We start from the raw sequence: 17637 nt of genomic DNA, 5'->3' as shown, positions 1-17637 counted from the left end.
AGGAATTTGGGGAGTCAATCAAAAATGCCCCTTCTGATTGGTTATCAAGCTTGCCTTTCACTAGGAAGCAGAGAGGAGGGACGAGCTGCTTATCAGGGCAAGGTGCGCCTGCCCTCAGCCAGAGCTGGGACTGGCGTTTCTCTGAACTCAAAACTCACCACCCTGCCCCGCACCCTGCAGGCTGCTCCGCATCACCTCGAATCACTGAGGCTGAGCTTTCTGCGGACCCTCTGTGACTCTGCTTATGTTTATCTCTCTGTGGGTTTTTCCCTGCTTACTAAAGTAATGCATGCACATTGTAAAAAAATGTCATACACCACCTCTGATCTTGTCTCCCAGAATCACCACCATCAAGAGTCTGGTAAACCTTTCTCCAAGGTTTGACTGCACTCAACTAACATACATACGTTATTTAATGTAAAACTGATATAGTCAACACTCAAAAAAATATTTCTTGAGTGAGTAAGTGGTATGTCTGATTTCTAGGGGAAAACACTCCTAGGATGTGAATTCCAGAAATAAGGTACCCAACTGCTCAAAATGAGACAGCTTTCAGAAGAATGTGGCTGGAATGTTCCAAGCCTGCCCATTATAAAAACGGAACCCTGGTTATTAATCTGTGCTTATCAAAATTATCACTATTCAACGCCTCTAGGCCCATCAAAAATATTATGAGACCAAATAACGTTTTGCCTGTGAGCCATTCGTGGTAACTTAACTTAGTGTTTGCTTCCTAGGTGTGTCTTCCAACTTACTCAAAAAAAAAAAAGAAATCAAAGTTTCTGTTCCTGAGCCCTGCAAGTCTTTTCAAAGCCCAGCACAATTAGAAGTGATAGCTGGGCATCGCCTGCTTCGTTTTAATTAGCCATTCAGAAAATCCCTTCTGCAGTCAGGCCTGGCAAGGAGCACGGCTTCAGTGCCAGCCAGGACTGATTAATTTGTGGAGTAAATAAACCCCAGGTCAAGGCTAATCGTGTCCTTTTCATGAAGTCATCCCAGGGAACCACTCTCCCTTTCAAGGCAGTGAGCAACCAGTGTTGTGTTTTTATCGTTTCCCCTGTAGTTGGCTGGCTTGGAATTTAGAGCAGTGTCCCTCTGAACCCTGATTCATGCTGAGTTGTTTGGTACCTCATTTCAAGAATCCACAATCCAAGGGTGTTTTTTTCCCACTAGAAGCCAAATTCCCCATTTGTTCATTCAAGAAATATCTATTAAGCACCTACTGTGTGCTAGGCACCAACTATCAAATGCCCCTTGTTTTGTTTTGTTTTGTTTTGTTTTCAGTTAACAGTAAAGACCAACAGTGGTAACGCCCTTGCTTTGCACCATGCCTTGTTCCAGTTGCTCTATGTGACTTAACTCACTGCATCTTCACAGTAACCCTAGGAAATAGTTGCTCTTATCATCATCATCGTTTTACACTTGGGGAATGGGAGGCACAGAGAGGTTCAGTAACCTGCCCAATCTCACACAGCTGGTAAGTGGGTGAGGCAGGATTCACGGACACCCTTCCCTGCCCTCCACCTCTTAGCAGAACATCCAGGCATCTCCCCAGGTATCCTGAGTTTGCAGAGTCAGTGTTCCTTTTCAAGAGTAAATTCTCTAGCCTTTCTGCACTACCCAGGGAGGGGTCCATAAGGCATTGTTCTAGATTCCCATCATTACTTAAAGGGAAATTTCCACAATGTCCGGAGTCCTTGATGTCCTGCAAATGAAAAAGGAGGATGTCCTCCAATTCTTTGCAGCAGGAACCCAGTTAGGAGGCACCAACCTTGACTTCCAAATGGATCGGTCCATCTACAGAAGGAAAAGTGACAGCATCTGCATCATAAATCTGAAGAGAACAGGGGAGAAGCTTCTGCCGGCAGCTTGTGCCATGGCTGCCACTGAAAACCCAGCCGATGTCAGTGTCATGTCCTCCAGAAGACTGACCGGTGAGCTGTGCTGAAGTTTGCCGCTGCCGCCGGAGCTACTTCTATCTCTGGCTGTTTCACTCCTGGAACCTTCACTTACCAGATCCAGGCAGCCTTCCAGGCGCCACGACTTCTGGTGGTTACTGATTCCAGCGCTGACCACCAGCCTCTCCCAGAGGCTCTCGTGTTAACCTGCCTACCGTTGCTGTGTGTAGCAGACTCTCCTCTGCGCCGTCCCTACAACAACAAGGGAGCTTCCCCAGCGGGTCTGACGCGGTGGATGCTGGCCTGGGATGTCCTGCGCGTGCGCGGTACCATCTTCCGTGAGCACCCGGGGAGGTCATGCCTGATCTCTGCTTCTACAGGGATCCAGAAGAGCCTGAAAAGGAAGAGCAGGCCGCTGCTGAAAAGACTGTAACCCTGGAGCAACGTCGGGGTGAATGGATGCTCCAGCTCCCAAGTTCACTGCCACTCAACCCGAGGTCGCAGACCAGTCTGAAGGCTCACAGATGCCCTCTGTGCCTGCCCAGCGGCTCCCTACTGAAGACTGCGGAGCTCAGGCCACTGGTTGGGGAGGCACGACCACTGAGTGGTCCGAAGCTGTTCTTCCAAAGACTCTTAAACAGAAAATGGAAATGAGGTTGATGGAAAATAAAATTTCTTTAAAAAAGAAAAAGCAGAAGACATTCTCTAGCAAGATGGGAACCTTGACAGTAGAGAGGAAGGAGCACGTGTCAATTTAAAGTGTGGCTTCTGGAAATGAGGGGCCATGATGGGATAAAGTCACATAGCCCCTTTCTCATCAGGATAAGAATGTGCTAGAAAAGTGCCCAGCACAGTGAGTAGTCCTTGCTAAATGGCTCTCTGCCCCTACGATTAGATGTTTTCTGCTCCCTTTTACTAGTTGGGGATATTTTATTTCTCTTTAGCCCCTGGTCACCGCCACCCAAGGGAGGGACTGAGAAGAAAGCAGCAGCAACATGTCTGTGTAATAAACCTACTGGCATCTTTCATGGGAAAGAGGAGGTTATCATGCAAACAAGTTATTAGAAACAGTCATATCTTATTCTCCATGCATCTTTTTAAATTTTTTTTTTAATAACCTTCTCAAGATCTCAGAAGTTATGGTGTCAAATACCACGATGTCAAGCTAGTGGTCAAACAAGTTAATTACACACAACCTATATTTTTATTTTATTGTATTGTATTTGTTTTTTTTTGGCCACGCCACGAGGCACGTGGGATCTTAGTTCCCCAACCAGGGATTGAACCCTTGCCCTCGGCAGTGAAAGCGCAGAGTCCTAACCACTGGACCGCCAGGGAAGTCCCCAACTTTTAAAATTTGAGTAATTCAGTAAAGAGCAGAGAAGAAACTATGATCACCCCTGTTCCCACCATCTCCAACTCACCACTTTCTGACATTATGAGTTACTTGCTTCCAATTTTATAAACACGCACACTCACACAAATGTCTGTGAAAAATGACCCAGGTGAATGTGTGTGTGTGTTTATGGACATCTGGGCAAAAATTTGAAGACATCTAAAGAACTTCTGTCAGCCTGTTGGTATCTCTCTGTGACTGTGTACCCAGCCTGCTCTGGAGGGAATGCCAGAGTCTACGTTTGAGGCCTTTGGGATTAAGTCACCTGGGTCAGTGTCCTCCTGGCACACCTGCCCCAGTGAGCCCACGTGGTAAAATCTGTTGAGTTTGAGGCATCACTCAAGGCGTTTCTGTGGATCCTGCAGGGGTTTTGTTGTCACCAGTTCGATATTCAGGCTGTCAGGCTGAGCCCCAGGCACAGAATGGTGCAGGACGGCACATGGGCATCAGCACATCATGTGGCCCACGGGGAGAATGACCCAGCACTTCACACTTTTCAAATTCCCTTTTATCTGCTGCAGCAGTGGCGTTAAACCGGGGATACCTAAGATACAATTTCCTAGTGTTGTTTCATCCCTAGTGCATCACATCTTTTTAAAAAATACAATATCTTTCTCTACCCCTAAACTCATCACAGAAAATCCAGATACAATAAAATAGTGCAAAGAGAAAAAAAGTCAGCCAAACCCATCCCCCGAGAGGCCGTGGTATACCACGCTGACCTGCTCCCCCCAGGCTTTTTCTCTTCGAAGAGACTTTCACTTTTGAAGTTTTTGGTCCACACATCCCTTGTCACGCTCTGGTTTTGCCTTGCAACGTCCTGTGGTTTTGCAAACCTGTACCAAGTTTCCGGTGGAGGGAAAGAAAATGGTGTTCCATGGAGAGCTAGGGCTTTCGTTCTCACGCTCTAGCTGCTGTAGGTGGTCAATCGCCCACACGTTCCCCTTTCTGGTTCCCAGCTGCCGCTTCTGTCATTAACTTCACATGACACTCTGACTCGTCCCCAGACCACGCTTCATGCTGATGGAGGGTTATGTCTGCGAAGCACCAGCAATCGGCTCTGCTTAATTTAACAGATAAAAAAATTAACATAGGGAATTTCTTTTTTTTTTTTTTTTTTTTGCTGTCCATGCCCTGCGGCATGCAGGATCTTAGTTCTCGGACCAGGGATTGAACCCATGCCCCTGCATTGGGAGTGCAGAGTCTTAACCACTGGACTGCCAGGGACGTCCCCAACATAGGGAATGTCTGTGGAAAGATAACAGAGATGCTCACAGAATAGGAAGAAAAGGTCAGCAGTCAGGGCTTATGGGGCATGTGAAGCAGAGCAGATTTGGGGATCAGAGTGGCAGAAACTAACTGGCATTTTCTTCTGGACCCTTCTCTCAGGATGAACCAAGGCCAACCATTTTTTGGAGCTGCCTTCCAGCTTCAGATTCTAAAGGGGGAGAGAGGGAGGCTTTCCCCAGCTTGGCCACTGTATGCAGGGGACAGAATGGCTGCCCCCCCAAAATAGAGATGCTCTTTGATACCAAAGGAAAGGAGAATGGATGCTGAGTAGGCAAGAGCAAAGGATGCCACCGTTGTTGGGAAAGTTAATAAAAACTATGGTCCTGCTTCTCCCAGAACGCACATGCCCACAGCACCCTCGAACATTCGGGGACATCGTGGGTGCCCCACGCCCCACCCCATGGGTCTCCTGGTGAAGAGCTCCCACCTCCCCGACATGAACACTGTCTCTTCTCCCACCCCCTGCCCTCTTCCGTCTCCCCAGCACCTACAACTTCTCCGCTGATGGCTTCCATAGTTCGGCCCCGGGGGCCAACTTGTGCCTGGGCTCTGGCGTGCACGGTGGCGTGGACTGGATGAGGAAGCTGGCCTTCCGCTACCGGCGAGTGAAGGAGACGTACAACACCTACAAGAACAACGTCGGCGGTGAGTGGGTCGGGGAGAGCGTCGTCCACGGCGGTCAGAGGGTCTGCCTGTGCTCCAGGCGCACCCCCTGGACCAAGGGAAATTCATCAAGGATGGATGCTGTCACTCGCATCCCACCTGCCCTGTGCCAGGTACTGCTCTGAGAGGCTTATAAGTTGTAGCTCACTCAGTGTCACCCTTGTGACGCCCTCTGGAAGAGGGTACTAAGATTTCATTAGCCTCACTTTAGGGGGCCGGGGCGGGGGCGGGGCTGGGAAGCTGAGGAAGGGATGAAGCGTCTTGCCCATGATTGCACCCCCCCCACCCCCGCCGTGGTTCTCCACGTGTGGTCCTTGGACCAGCAACATCACCATGAACTGGGGACTTGCTGGACATGCAGGTTCTCGGGCCCCACCTCAGACCTGTTGCACCTGAAGCTCTGGGGTGGGCCCGGCCCTCTGTGTCTTAACTTGCCCTCCGGGTGATTCTCATGCTCGTTGGGATTTGAGGACCACTGGCTTCAGCCCTCACGACTCAGACCGCGGTCCGTGGAGCAGCCACATGAGCGTCACCTGGGAGCTTGTTGGAAATGTAGGCTCTCCGGCCCCTCCCCAGGTGACTGAGTCAGATCTGCATTTTTAACACGATTCCCAGCTGGTCTGTGGAAACACTGGTTCTCAGACTTGGCTCATATTGGAACCCCTTGAGGAGTTTCCAGTTCTGATGTTCTTGGCCTGGCTGCTGCCTGGCATCGGGACTCAGAGAGCTCCCTGGTGACTCTACTGTGCAGCCGAGGTGAAAGCCACCAGCTTCGGTGGCAGGAGAGCACTGGCTATCACACTGAACAAGAAGTCTGGAAGGGGCTGAAGGCAGGGTTGGCTCGGCAGTGACCAGGCCCTCGATCACTATTTCTCGAATTCTCTAGGCCGCTGGCTCTTAACAGGTGATGCCACTTCCCCCGCCGCCCCACCCCGCCCAGGAGGCATTTGGGGATGTTTTTGATTATCACAAGGTCTCTAACCAGCTACTGGCCAGTAAAGGGAAGAGGTTTGAGTAGGCGGCTACTCAACTCCATTGACTGATCCAGTCAATCTCAAAATAAAATTAAGGTCACTGGATTGAAGTTGACCTTGGGTGTCATCTGATTTGAAACCTAGACTCACCTTCCCTAACCCTACTCCCCCCCCCAGCCCTTTAAAATGACAGCAACTATTATTTTTATTTGCTTTGTCCATAGGCTTGATAGGAGCTCCCAAAAGAGAGACCTGGCTACAGCTCAGAGCCGAGCTGGAAGCTCTGACGGACCTCTGGCTGACCCACTCCCTGAAGGCACTAAACCTCATCAATTCCCGGTAGGTGGGAGCCCCCGTTTTCCTTTGTGCCACTGAACTTTCTCCCATTTGAGAGTGGTGGCCCCTCCATTTCCACACTTGGGAGAATTGGACCCCCAAATTCTCCCCTGCACACCTTCCAGACATTTGATAAAGCTGAGGTGTACAAGGCACCATGGACACCTTGTCCCTCAGATGTGCAGATAGTTGCAGAGACTGATCAGGGGCCAGCAGAGCTAAAGACCTTTGTACGTAGGTCTATCGTCCCATCCGCTCTTGCCCACAACATCACCCCGTGAAAACCATTTTATAGGATCACACAGATCATCTGGCGGGCTCTTAGTGAGGTCAGGAGGGCCCAGTTTCATTCTAGACCTCCCACTGAATTGCTTCTTGCTCTTAAATAAGATCAGCTGGGCCAGAGAACAAATTACCCCCCTGCAGCATCAGAATTCTTGTGAGCCAACAGATGAATGGTCACAAAATGGCAGCTCATGAGCTGAATCCATCCTGCTGATGTGTTTTGTTTGATAAACACTTTGTCCCAAAGACTGGGAAAGTTCATCCATAGCTGCAGGTTTCGGGGATCTTGGAAAACGTCAGAACTGGCATGTGCTCTGCAGTTTACCCCAGTCCTCACCTCTCCCTGTTGTCCTACACTTGTTCCATGTCACTCATGCACACTGCCAATAGGTCCCTACAGCTACTTTAGTGTGTGGCCCTTGCAGTAAACATTTTTTTTTATTTATTTTATTTTTGGCTGCGTTGGGTCTTCGTTGCTGTGCACGGGCTTTCCCTAATTGTGGTGAGCAGGAGCTACTCTTTGGTGTGCGGGCTTCTTGTTGTGGTGGCTTCTCTTGTTGCAGAGTGCAGGCTCAGTAGTTGTGGCTCACAGGCTCTAGAGCACAGGCTCAGTAGTTGTGGCGCATGGGCTTAGTTGCTCCGTGGCATGTGGGATCCCCCTGGACCAGGGCTCGAACCCGTGGCCCCTGCATTGGCAGGCAGATTCTTAACCACTGAGCCACCAGGGAAGCCCAACATTTTTTTTTTAAGTTTTTATTGAATTTGTTACAATACTGCTTCTGTTTTACTTTTTTTGGTTTTTTGGCCACGAGGCATGTGGGATCTTAGCTCCCTGACCAGGGATCGATCCCGCACCCCCTGCATTGGAAGGCGAAGTCTTAACCACTGGACCTCCAGGGAAGTCCCTAACATTTGCTTTTTAAATAGGAAAAATATTACACTTGTGTTAGATTTCAATGTGTCAGGCAGCTTCAGGCTTAAAAGAGAGGAATAGCTTGGAGGATCCTTGAGCTCTAGCCTCACCTGAAGACGACTTAGCCAGAGCCTCCAAACCCCATCAGAATTCCCACCGACTCCAGGCTCAGCTGCAGGGGGAGGAGGCCTGGCCTTGTGGTACCTTGGAGTTCTGACTCACCATCTCCTTTGTCCTCAGGCCCAACTGTGTCAACGTGCTGGTCACCACCACTCAACTAATTCCTGCCCTGGCCAAAGTCCTGCTGTACGGACTGGGCTCCGTGTTTCCTATTGAGAACATCTACAGTGCAACCAAGACAGGTAGGGGAGCCCAGACCTCAGACTGGTACGGGGAGGGAGGGTAAGGTCAGCTTTGCCTGCCAGGTTTGGAAAGTTTAAGGAAAACGACACTAGGGAAGTTAAAGAGCTTGTCCATGGGCATGGACAAATCTCCCGAATCCCCCAAACAACCCTCATAGACCCACTGGGTTTAACCTCTGCTTCTAGAGAAATTGGTTAGGATTGCAGTTTTCCAAAGTGTGTGTATTAGTTAGGATACCTGCAAAGCTGCTGTAGCAAATACACCCCACATACAAGGGCTTAATTACATCAGGGCCAAAGCTTATTTCTCCCTCGGATGTCAACAGACCAGAGGTGAGTGATCCAGGCTGATGGGGTGACTCTGTCCTCATACTCACCCAGGAAGCCAGGTTCTTCCCGTTTTATTTTACCACCATCCCCTATAATTTTACCCTCATGTACATGGTCAAATCAGATTCCGCCATATTGTCATTCCAGCTTATGAGAAGGGGGAAAAGAGGAAGGAGTAATGCGCGTCCATTATTGTAAAGCCAAGGCTCAGAAGGAGGTGCATGTTACTTCTACTCACTTCCTATTAACCCAGCTTAGTCACATGGCCACAACTAATTGCAAGGGAAGCTGGGAAATGTAGTCCATAGCTAAGTGACTGTGAGCCCAGGTAAAACTGATGAAATTCCATTACTAAGGAAGCAGAGGAAGACAGTTCCCCCCGCCCCAGGATGGTATATGAGGTGGTTTTAATTTAGGTAGTATGGCCATTAACTAATCTAACCTCAAACCACACAGAAAACTATTGTTTTTTTAATGCTCTTTCAAAGAGATGGTCTCAATTTAGTGTTATCTTGCTTTAACACCTCTTTAATACTTGCTAATCTCCTTTATTAACAAAGAAAACAAGCCTTAGGCTTAGAACTTTCATCAGATAAGAGAATTCAATAACTAGAAATTAACAGCATCGTTTGTCATCAGGGCAAGTAATACTGATTTTTCTTGTGGGGGAGGAGGCTGATTTTTTTTCTTGTATCACCTAAAAATGTATAATAATACAAAGCCTAGTTGTTTTTAATTAGAAATGTTTACCTGTTTTTTTTCTGGAGCAAGAACAAATATATGGTATGCACTTTGGAAGCATTTTCTTAGAGCAGTTTTTGCCTTTACTGAAGTTCTAGACCAGAGATACTGCTAAACAAACATCCTTCAGTGCTCAGGGCAGCAAAGAATTTAGCCAGCCCAAAATGTCAGTAACACGGAGGCTAAGAAATCCCGATGGGGCAGTGAAGCACTTAGCCTACTCTATGCTGGCATCTGCTGAGTGACAGCTGTTCTTTTTAGTGCTCTTCTCATTATGATGATGGTTACTAAACTTGCTGAAACAGGATGAGCTAAGATCTGAATTTAGTGTGCCTGGATCGATGCTGCTGCCCAGACACTGGGAAGAAGGAAAATAAATACAAAAAGGTGATCATCTACAGGGAGCAAGAAAACAACGAACAGCCGAGTCGCATGAGGGCCACTCTGTCGCCAGGCTGCCCACCTCGGACACGTGAATCCTGGCACCTCTGCTTCCTAACTAACTCTGGGGATCCTGGGCAGATCATGTCCAGGGCACCTCTCAGAGCCTCGTGTCCTTACCTGTATAATGGGCCCATCACTCCTACACCGGACAGCTGCATAGACGCCAGGGCTTGTCTCAAACCCCCGCACTGCCTCTCCTGCTGTGTCACCGTGGGCAAGCCACTTAACCTCTCTGTGCCTCTGCACTGTCATCCGTCACATGGGATGGGGACAGTTGACGCCTCGAAGTTTGCTTGAGGATGAAATGATTAATACCTGGTCCCTACGAAGACCTTTGTAAGAAGGCTGTACAAAGTGAGTTCTTGATTAGCGGTTATTAGTCACCTCAATCCTGGGTCCTCACCAAGTGTCTTTTCTTTCTTTCCTTCTTCCGTGCAGGGAAGGAGAGCTGCTTTGAGAGGATAATGCAGAGATTCGGCAGAAAAGCCGTCTACATCGTGATTGGCGATGGCGTGGAAGAGGAGCAGGGGGCGAAAAAGGTATTCACTCCGTCCGTCTCTCCGGCTGCTTTTTCCTCCTCTCTTGAGCCTGTCTGTCTCCTTCCCAGGCTCTTTGCTCGCCCGTCCCCTCCCATTTGGAAATCGCAGAAGCATCCTGAGTAATTTCCTGCAAATCCCCCTCCGGGCCTTTGGCTGCCACCCCGGTAGCCCTGCATTGTTTCTGGGACAACTGCTCGGGAGCCGAGAGACCCTCTGTCAGGGCAGGCTGGTCGGGGGGCTGGTGCATGTGTGTGTGTTTTATTTAATGCTTACTGATCATATGTTCCAGGAACCCTTCCCAGTTAATAAAGACAGCATTAAGCTAATGAAAAAGAAAATCCTGCATTTGTGATCTCAGGCCCATGAGGAGAGGGGCAGGGGGGTTCTGGTGGCCACAGCTCTGTTCTTGGAAAAGAAACAGCTGCCAAAGCCCTGGATCTGGACCTGTCAACAGCATCCCAGAGAGCCTGCCACCCCCCACCCAGAGAGGCCTGGGAAGCAGATGGTTAATGTCACAGAGCTTAATTTGGGGGACGTGGTTTCCCCCTTCCTGCCCCAGAAACAGATTCAAAGGAAATGCAAAAAATGTTTAGGGGTTTCAGCGGATGGAACTCATGAGAAGATGGAGGACCCCGAGGGTTCCGAGAGAGGGGTGCTTAGAAGGCTTTGCATATACTGTTCCATCCACCTGGAAGGCTCCTCCGCTTTCCCAGCTCTCCCGGACTCATCCTTTCAGCCTCAGCAACACTTCCAGAGGGAAGAAATTCTCTCACCAGCTCCCACTCCAGCTCAGTCAGGCCTGCCTGCAACTCCCTGCCCCAGCTGTCCCTATTCCTTCTTCAGGGCATTATCCCCTCCTGTCATGAAAGAATTACCTGTGTGATTGGTGGCTTCATCACCGACTCTCCAGCTGGTGTGTAAGCTCCATTAGCTGAGCACCTACTGTGTGCCAGCTACTGTTGCAGGCGCTGGGCGTCCTGCAGTGAGCAGAACAGACAGGGCTGTCACCCCTCGCTCAGCTCACAGCCTGGGAACGAGCAATCAACCCCTAAGTGTAACATGCGTGTCAGATGATGACCAGAGCTTTGGCGAAAAATAAAGTAGAGAATGGGGAACAGAGGAGATTCTAAGAGAGGGGCAGCTACATGTGTACATGGTGGTCAAGCCTGCCTCTCTGCGAGGTGACAGCTGAGCAAAGATGGGAGGAGGAGAGCGAGTGAGCCAAGTGAGTATCAGAGGGAGGGAGTTCCCGGAGAGGAACCAAGAAGTTCAGAGGTCGCAAGGCTGGAGCATCCTGCAGGGAGCTGGCATAGCTGCTGGCTGCGCGATGCACCAGGCGAGTGGGGCGGGGCAGGAGGTGCAGTCAGGGAGGTGCCTGGGGCCTTTGGAGGGACTTCAGCTTTTACCCTGAGCACTTCTTTTTAAAGCATATTTCTTAAACTTTAAAAATGAATTGATTCAGAGGAAAAAATATTAAGTAAATAGTAGGGGTGATACACCAGAATATGATCAAAACAGTAGCGTGAATCATCACATGAATCCAGCACCAGTGTGCCAGGTCAAGAGCATGGTCTCTGGTGAGACTACTTGAAGCCCACTGCCAGGATGGAAGGGGGATTCTAGAGCCCCTCTTCCAAGTTCAGATCTAATAGAAAATAACCTCTGCCCTAAGCATGTGACAGCGATCAAAATAAACTCTGCTTCTATCAAAGTTGGGTTGAGAACCCACTTTGCTTCTATCAAAGTTGGGTAGAGAACCCGCTTAGGCCCGTGGCCGCGGGCACCCCCCTACATGCCCTCCGGTTCTCACCTGGAGAATGACAGGGACATCCATGGAGCAGTGGCTGCCGTTCACCCACCTTCTCACCAGTCAAAGGACGTTTCTTAGGGCAGCGTAGCAGATGTTTTGAAATGACGGTTTACTCTCCTGAAATGAAATACTAATGGATAATAAAACCTCCTTATAACCGTAATGTCCAGGAGATCAACATCCGATGATACATCAAAGAGAAATAAGGGAAAGTCATTTATACTCACAGTAACGTGTGCTTCAGTATGTGAACATTTGAGCACAAAATCTCACACCCAAATGTGCCATCACTGAGGATGTGAGCCGGCAAACACAGGGGACACAGGTGTGCGGTCTTGGCCATTCACGAAGCCAGCGAAGTGCCGCAGCTGTCACGTGACTGCTCCAAACTGCGAAGCAACCCATGGGAAGGTTCTGAATAAAACAAAGAGACTTCCCCAGTTGACACGGTAATTGCAGCCCTGGGAAAGTCGGGTTTTATTAAAAGCATGAGAAAAATGCTCTATTTATATGTGACAAGTAAAGTGGAGTTAAGGGTCTACACTCAGGTTATTAAGAACGGGTTTGTGCTTACTTAAATTATCTGGCAGGACATCTGAAAGTCATTCAGGTGGAAGGTGTGTGGGATGAGGCAGGAGACCTGCCCCCACCTGCAGTGCCCCCAAATCAGGATCACACCCCTAGAAATTGCCAAGTCACCCCTAATGGGCGGGCTTCTCCTTTGAGACCTGCTGGTCTGGGGTCGCCCTTGCATAGGGGGCCAGGAGGAGGGAGAGCTGACAGAGGTGCCTCCTCAAGTTCTGTGTCCCGGGCGCCTCCCTCACCTCACCCTACAGCCGCCCTGCTCTCACAGAAACAGGTGACCAGGGGAGTGCATTTTGCTCTAAATCCTAGCTCTGCCACTGTTGGCTGTGTAGCCTTCAGCAGATGGCAACCCTCTCTGAGCTGCCTTTTTAATCTGTCACACTTGCTGAGAACAGGCGCATGGGGCCCAGCAGAGAAACCATGCCTAGTTAGCCCTCAACAGCCCGAAGCTGTGTGATTACTACTCCCCAGGGCCAGGGGAGGGGAGAAGGCTAAATCCACCTTCAGAAATTCAGAGGAGGTTCTCTCTCCTGGGGAGCCAGCAGAAAAAGAAAACAAGAATGCCAGTTTTCACATAACATGAAAACTCACCGAAATCTCTTGTTTGCTCCAAGTCCACAGGAGAAGCACGTTGCTATGACCCGGCTGAGGGTGTGGATGGGGTGGGCTCCAGCGGGGCCAGGGCTGCCCAGGTTCTGTGGAGTTTGCTTTGCCAGAGATGCCAGACAGCAGCTTAAACAGTGGAGAGCTTTCTTCATCTCTCGTTAGCCGCCCAGACAGCTGGGACAGCACCAGGGACCCGGGCCCCTTCTGTCTTGCTGCTCTGCCAGTCCCAGTACTGCTCTTTCCACAAAGTCCAAGACGGTTCCTCACCACGCCCACGTCTGCACTCCAGCCACCAGGAAGAAAAGGGGAAGGACTCCTCTTCGTTTTAAGAGCACAGCTGATATAGGTCAACATCACTGCTGCTCAGACCCCATTGGCCAGATTTGAGTCACATGATCACACCTTGCCACAAAGGTAGCTGGGAGATGTACCCTTTATTCTCAGCCACCAAGTTCCTAGCAAAAGAAAAGAAAAGAAAAGAAAAAAAAAAAAAAAAAAGCGCTGAGAGAGAGGGAAGAAAGGGTGTTGGGAGCCAGCTGGCAGTCTCCAGCCCAGCTGGCATGTGGCAGGGCGGTAACTGGCACCCTACTTAACCCCAGGCCTTAACCACTACTCTTTATTACTGACATCATCATTTTATTTAATCCTCCAACCCCCTCCCCCTGCGAAGTGGGTACCATTCCGCTTCATTTTATAGGGAACATGTTTCAGACTCAGAGAGGTTCATTAATTTACCTAAGGTCACACAGCTGGTACATGAAAACTGCTGTGTGTTTTGCTCCAAACGCCTGGCAGGAAGGAGGTGGACTTAGGAGTTTCAAACACTGTCAGTCTGCACCCCTGACCTGGTCAGAAGAGAGTGGAGTCCACCAAAGAAGACTGGGGCACACACCCCATGCACCAAGCTCCCCTAAGAACCCCCGCAGTGTCTAAAGCAGCAGCCCCAGCCCATTAGTGAGAAAGCCTGTGCACCAGCAGCTCTCCCGGCCTGATGGATGGGACTCATTAGCCCAGGCCACTGGACGCCTGAGCAGCATGAAATACGGTGACAGGACGAGGGGCTTCAACTGTTTCTGCTGACAGTGTTGTTAATATCTCCATTTTAGTGGGTCATTTGTCTCCCCCTCTCCACAAGTGATAAATCTACCTACGCTCTGGAGCCACCAGGCCTGGGAGGGAGATGGCTGAGATAGTCTCTTCCCCTTTGCTCATTTCCTCCCAGAAAAAATGAATTACACTCTTTGAAGAGGGACTGGATTGGGCAGGTGGTGACCAGCATCCATCTTTGCAGAGAATGAAAGGCTTGGCTGGGGTGAGGGGAGGGTGGGGGAGCTGAAAGGCATTAAAGAGCTGGCATATGTTGCCCATGATGGATAGTCTTCTGCTTCCTTTGGGCAAAAGAGAAAAAGATGTGTCCATTGAGGGCTTTGCTTGAGAAACTCACCTTCCTGTCTTTCCTCCCTGCCTTCCTCTTTTCATTCCTTCCACGAATATTTATTAAGCGCCCACTATGTGCCAGGAGCCATGCAAGGCAGCAGTGAATATGACATTTCAAGCTCAAACCCTCCTCAAGGCCTTTTGCACTTGCTGTCTTCTACCTCGACTACCTCCCCACACATTTGCATGGCTCCCTCCTTTGTGTTCTCTGGGTCCTGCTTAAATGTCACCCCCCTAGAGAGGCCTTCCCTGACCCAACTATCAAAAGTGCAGAGCCCCAGGAAAGGGTCGTTGTGCTCCTGGAACCAAAAGGACACCTGTATAGTTTCTACCCTGTGGGCATAGAACCTCAAGGGGCAGCAGAACTACCACAAGAACTTGGGGCATCCATATGTTCATCACCCTCTGTTCACTCAGTAAATAACTGAAGGTCAATGACTGTCTTGAGGAGGCTCAGTATCTTGTAGCTGCAGGTAGCAGAAAACCTATGTAATGAGGACTTAAACATTTGCTCACCTAACAAGATTAGAAGTAGGAACTAACACAATATTGTAAAACAACTATACTCCAATTTAAAAAAAAAAAAAGATTACAAGTAGGTGTATCCTAGGTTGTTTCCATGGGTCTAAAAATTCACCAAGCATCCCTTTCCATCATTTTGCTCTACCTTTCTAACCATCTTTGGCATTTTCTTTTCTGATATTTTGCCTCATAATCCCAAAGCAGCTGCCACGGCTCCAGATATCACATACTAACATGTCAGCATCCAAATAAAAAGGGCAAGTAAGGAGGAAGGAGTTCTCCTCAGGTGCCCCTCTCTAATCATGGAGGAAAACCTTTCCCAGAAGCCCCCAGCCAACTTCCTCATTGGCTTCAACGGGTCACAAGTCAGAAGGATACAGGACAAACCCCTGGTTAACAAGGCTGGGGTTGTCATCACTTGCTTAGACAATCATAACTCATCCCCTACCTCTCGGGCACGGCGCTGCCAAATTCTGGGTTCTGGAAGTAGGAAGAAGGGAGGATGGCTGTTGGACAGGCAACAACTTTAGTCAACGGTCACATTTTCCTGTGATAAACAGGCAGTCAAGTTTTTTCTCTGGAGTCAGACAGACCTCTCTGTGCCTCAGTCTCCTCATCTGTAATATAAGATACACATAGTATACAGCAAGTATTATTCCCATTTTACAGACAAGCACCAAAGTAAATTATTTAAGATCACCCAGCTAATGGTGGTAGAACAGAGCTTTGCAAAAGGGCACTGAAACATTTAACCCTCACGCTATGGAAGTATCAATATTTTGCAAATTTTTCTCTCCACATGAGTGATTTCTTTCCATAATCAGCATAAGACTTCTTTTACACCAATTACAACTTTTGCTGTATCTGCATGCTGCCTGTACTGTTACCTACTTAATGTTTCCCTTTCAATAGATGCACTTATGTTTAAAATTGAAAACTTGATAGCATGACAATAACACAGAGCAAGCATCACCTGCTGTAAAGAAAAGGAAAAGATAAAAAAGACTCTCTGGGACCAGCCCTATCTGTTCAAATGGAGATTAGTGAGAGTTAGGGAGGGGTTGAAGACACAGTAGCATCTAGTCAAGACTTTCTATCTGAAGTAGCAGGATTGAGAACACATTTTTAAAACGGAATAGCTCTCTTGCTGTGTGATTTAATTCCATGTCAGCATGCTGCCTAAGACCACGCTGGTCCCAACAGAGGAGAGAGGGTCAAACAGTCCACATGTCGGACACTGCAGGATAAGCCAATCAGAATAGGCTCAGGTGGGGGGGCGGGGGGGGGGAACTGGGAGACTGGGATTGACATATATACAGTACTATGTATAAAATATCAATAGATAACTAATGAGAACCTACTGTACAGCACAGGGAACTCTACTCAGTGCTCTGTGGTGACCTAAATGGGAAGGAAAAAGGGGGTTATATGTATACGTATAGCTGATTCACTTTGCTGTACAGCAGAAACTAACACATGGTAAAGCAACTATACTCCAATCAAAATTAAAAATAAGTAAATAAATAATTTTTTTTTTTTAAAAACAGACTCAGAAGGAATAGAAAGGATGCCTGACCACGTAGGGGTCCACCAACGATGTTCTGTGCTCCCGGTTTGGGAAATGCCCACTTGCTACACTGACTCAGTGTGAATTCTCCTAAGGCTCTAACTATGGGCGCGGGATCCTGGGGGGCTGTGGGAAGCACCGCGCAGAGCCGTAACCGTGTGGCTGGTGTTCTGTGTTCCAGCACAACATGCCTTTCTGGCGGATATCCTGCCACGCGGACTTGGAGGCGCTGAGGCACGCCCTGGAGCTGGAGTATTTATAGCAGAACCCGCAGCCTCGCCACCTGCCATCAGAGAGGCAGCCCACCCGCCCAGGCCCCCGGTTTTCCCCACCTCCCCTGCCAGATGCTAGACACCAGGCAGGGTCCCTCCCGCCAAGAGGACGTGTCCGGTGACCATCTCAGAAGCTGTCCTTTCAGTTCCAACGCGGGTCCAGAGAAACACAGTACCCAGCAGTGGCTTTGGAATATTTAACTTTGGGAAAAAGGGCTGCCTCTGAGTCCAGACTTTTCTGCAAGGCTCACAAGCAAGGAATTCCTGATTCGGGGGAGGGCTGGTGATGAGGAGGGGACAGGCTCTTTTTTTTCTCCACTTTAATTTATGGACTAATCTCATTACTCTGGTATTACGCTCTTGTACCTGTGTTGTTGGTTTTTGTTTTCTCAGCTGGCATGTGGCGCAGTGCACAGCTCTAATTTAAGCCTCTCTGCTCTGAGTTGTGCTTTGAGGGGACAATCATTCTTTGAACAGAGGGAGGCGATTCGGGGCTGTGGGGGAGACTATTGCTTATTTTTGTTTTTAAGAACGTAACCTGATGTCATGTGGACAGTGCACGTGCCTTATGCTGCCATCTTGTTTTCTAGGAAGAGGGGACCCTGGGGAGGAGGCAGTACTTTGTGACGGAAAAAGGCATTAAATAAAACCACGTTTACATTTTGAA

The 17637-nt window shown here is 49.0% G+C and overlaps 1 protein-coding gene and 1 pseudogene across 4 annotated transcripts in view; both read left to right on the top strand.

Annotated features, from left to right (window-relative positions):
• The window catches only part of EYA2 (EYA transcriptional coactivator and phosphatase 2), a 303026-nt gene extending 285389 nt beyond the window's left edge, over positions 1–17637 (top strand). For all 3 annotated transcript variants that reach the window (XM_082361171.1, XM_082361170.1, XM_082361172.1), the window contains 5 exons: positions 5069–5229; positions 6446–6560; positions 7996–8117; positions 10071–10171; positions 16880–17637. In XM_082361171.1, the coding sequence (XP_082217297.1) occupies positions 5069–5229; positions 6446–6560; positions 7996–8117; positions 10071–10171; positions 16880–16960 (580 nt within the window). In that variant the 3' untranslated portion in view covers positions 16961–17637. The remainder of the gene's footprint in view (positions 1–5068; positions 5230–6445; positions 6561–7995; positions 8118–10070; positions 10172–16879) is intronic.
• LOC309613795 (small ribosomal subunit protein uS2 pseudogene) lies at positions 9–5061 on the top strand (annotated as a pseudogene). The gene has a single exon. The product of its transcript is annotated as a small ribosomal subunit protein uS2 pseudogene (transcript).

This window comes from Balaenoptera borealis (genome assembly GCF_965194805.1).
Source record: "Balaenoptera borealis genome assembly, chromosome: 16".
In the NCBI taxonomy this organism is placed as follows: domain Eukaryota; kingdom Metazoa; phylum Chordata; class Mammalia; order Artiodactyla; family Balaenopteridae; genus Balaenoptera; species Balaenoptera borealis.
The sequence above is the reverse complement of the archived record's forward strand: the minus strand, read 5'-3'. Positions and strand labels throughout refer to the sequence as shown.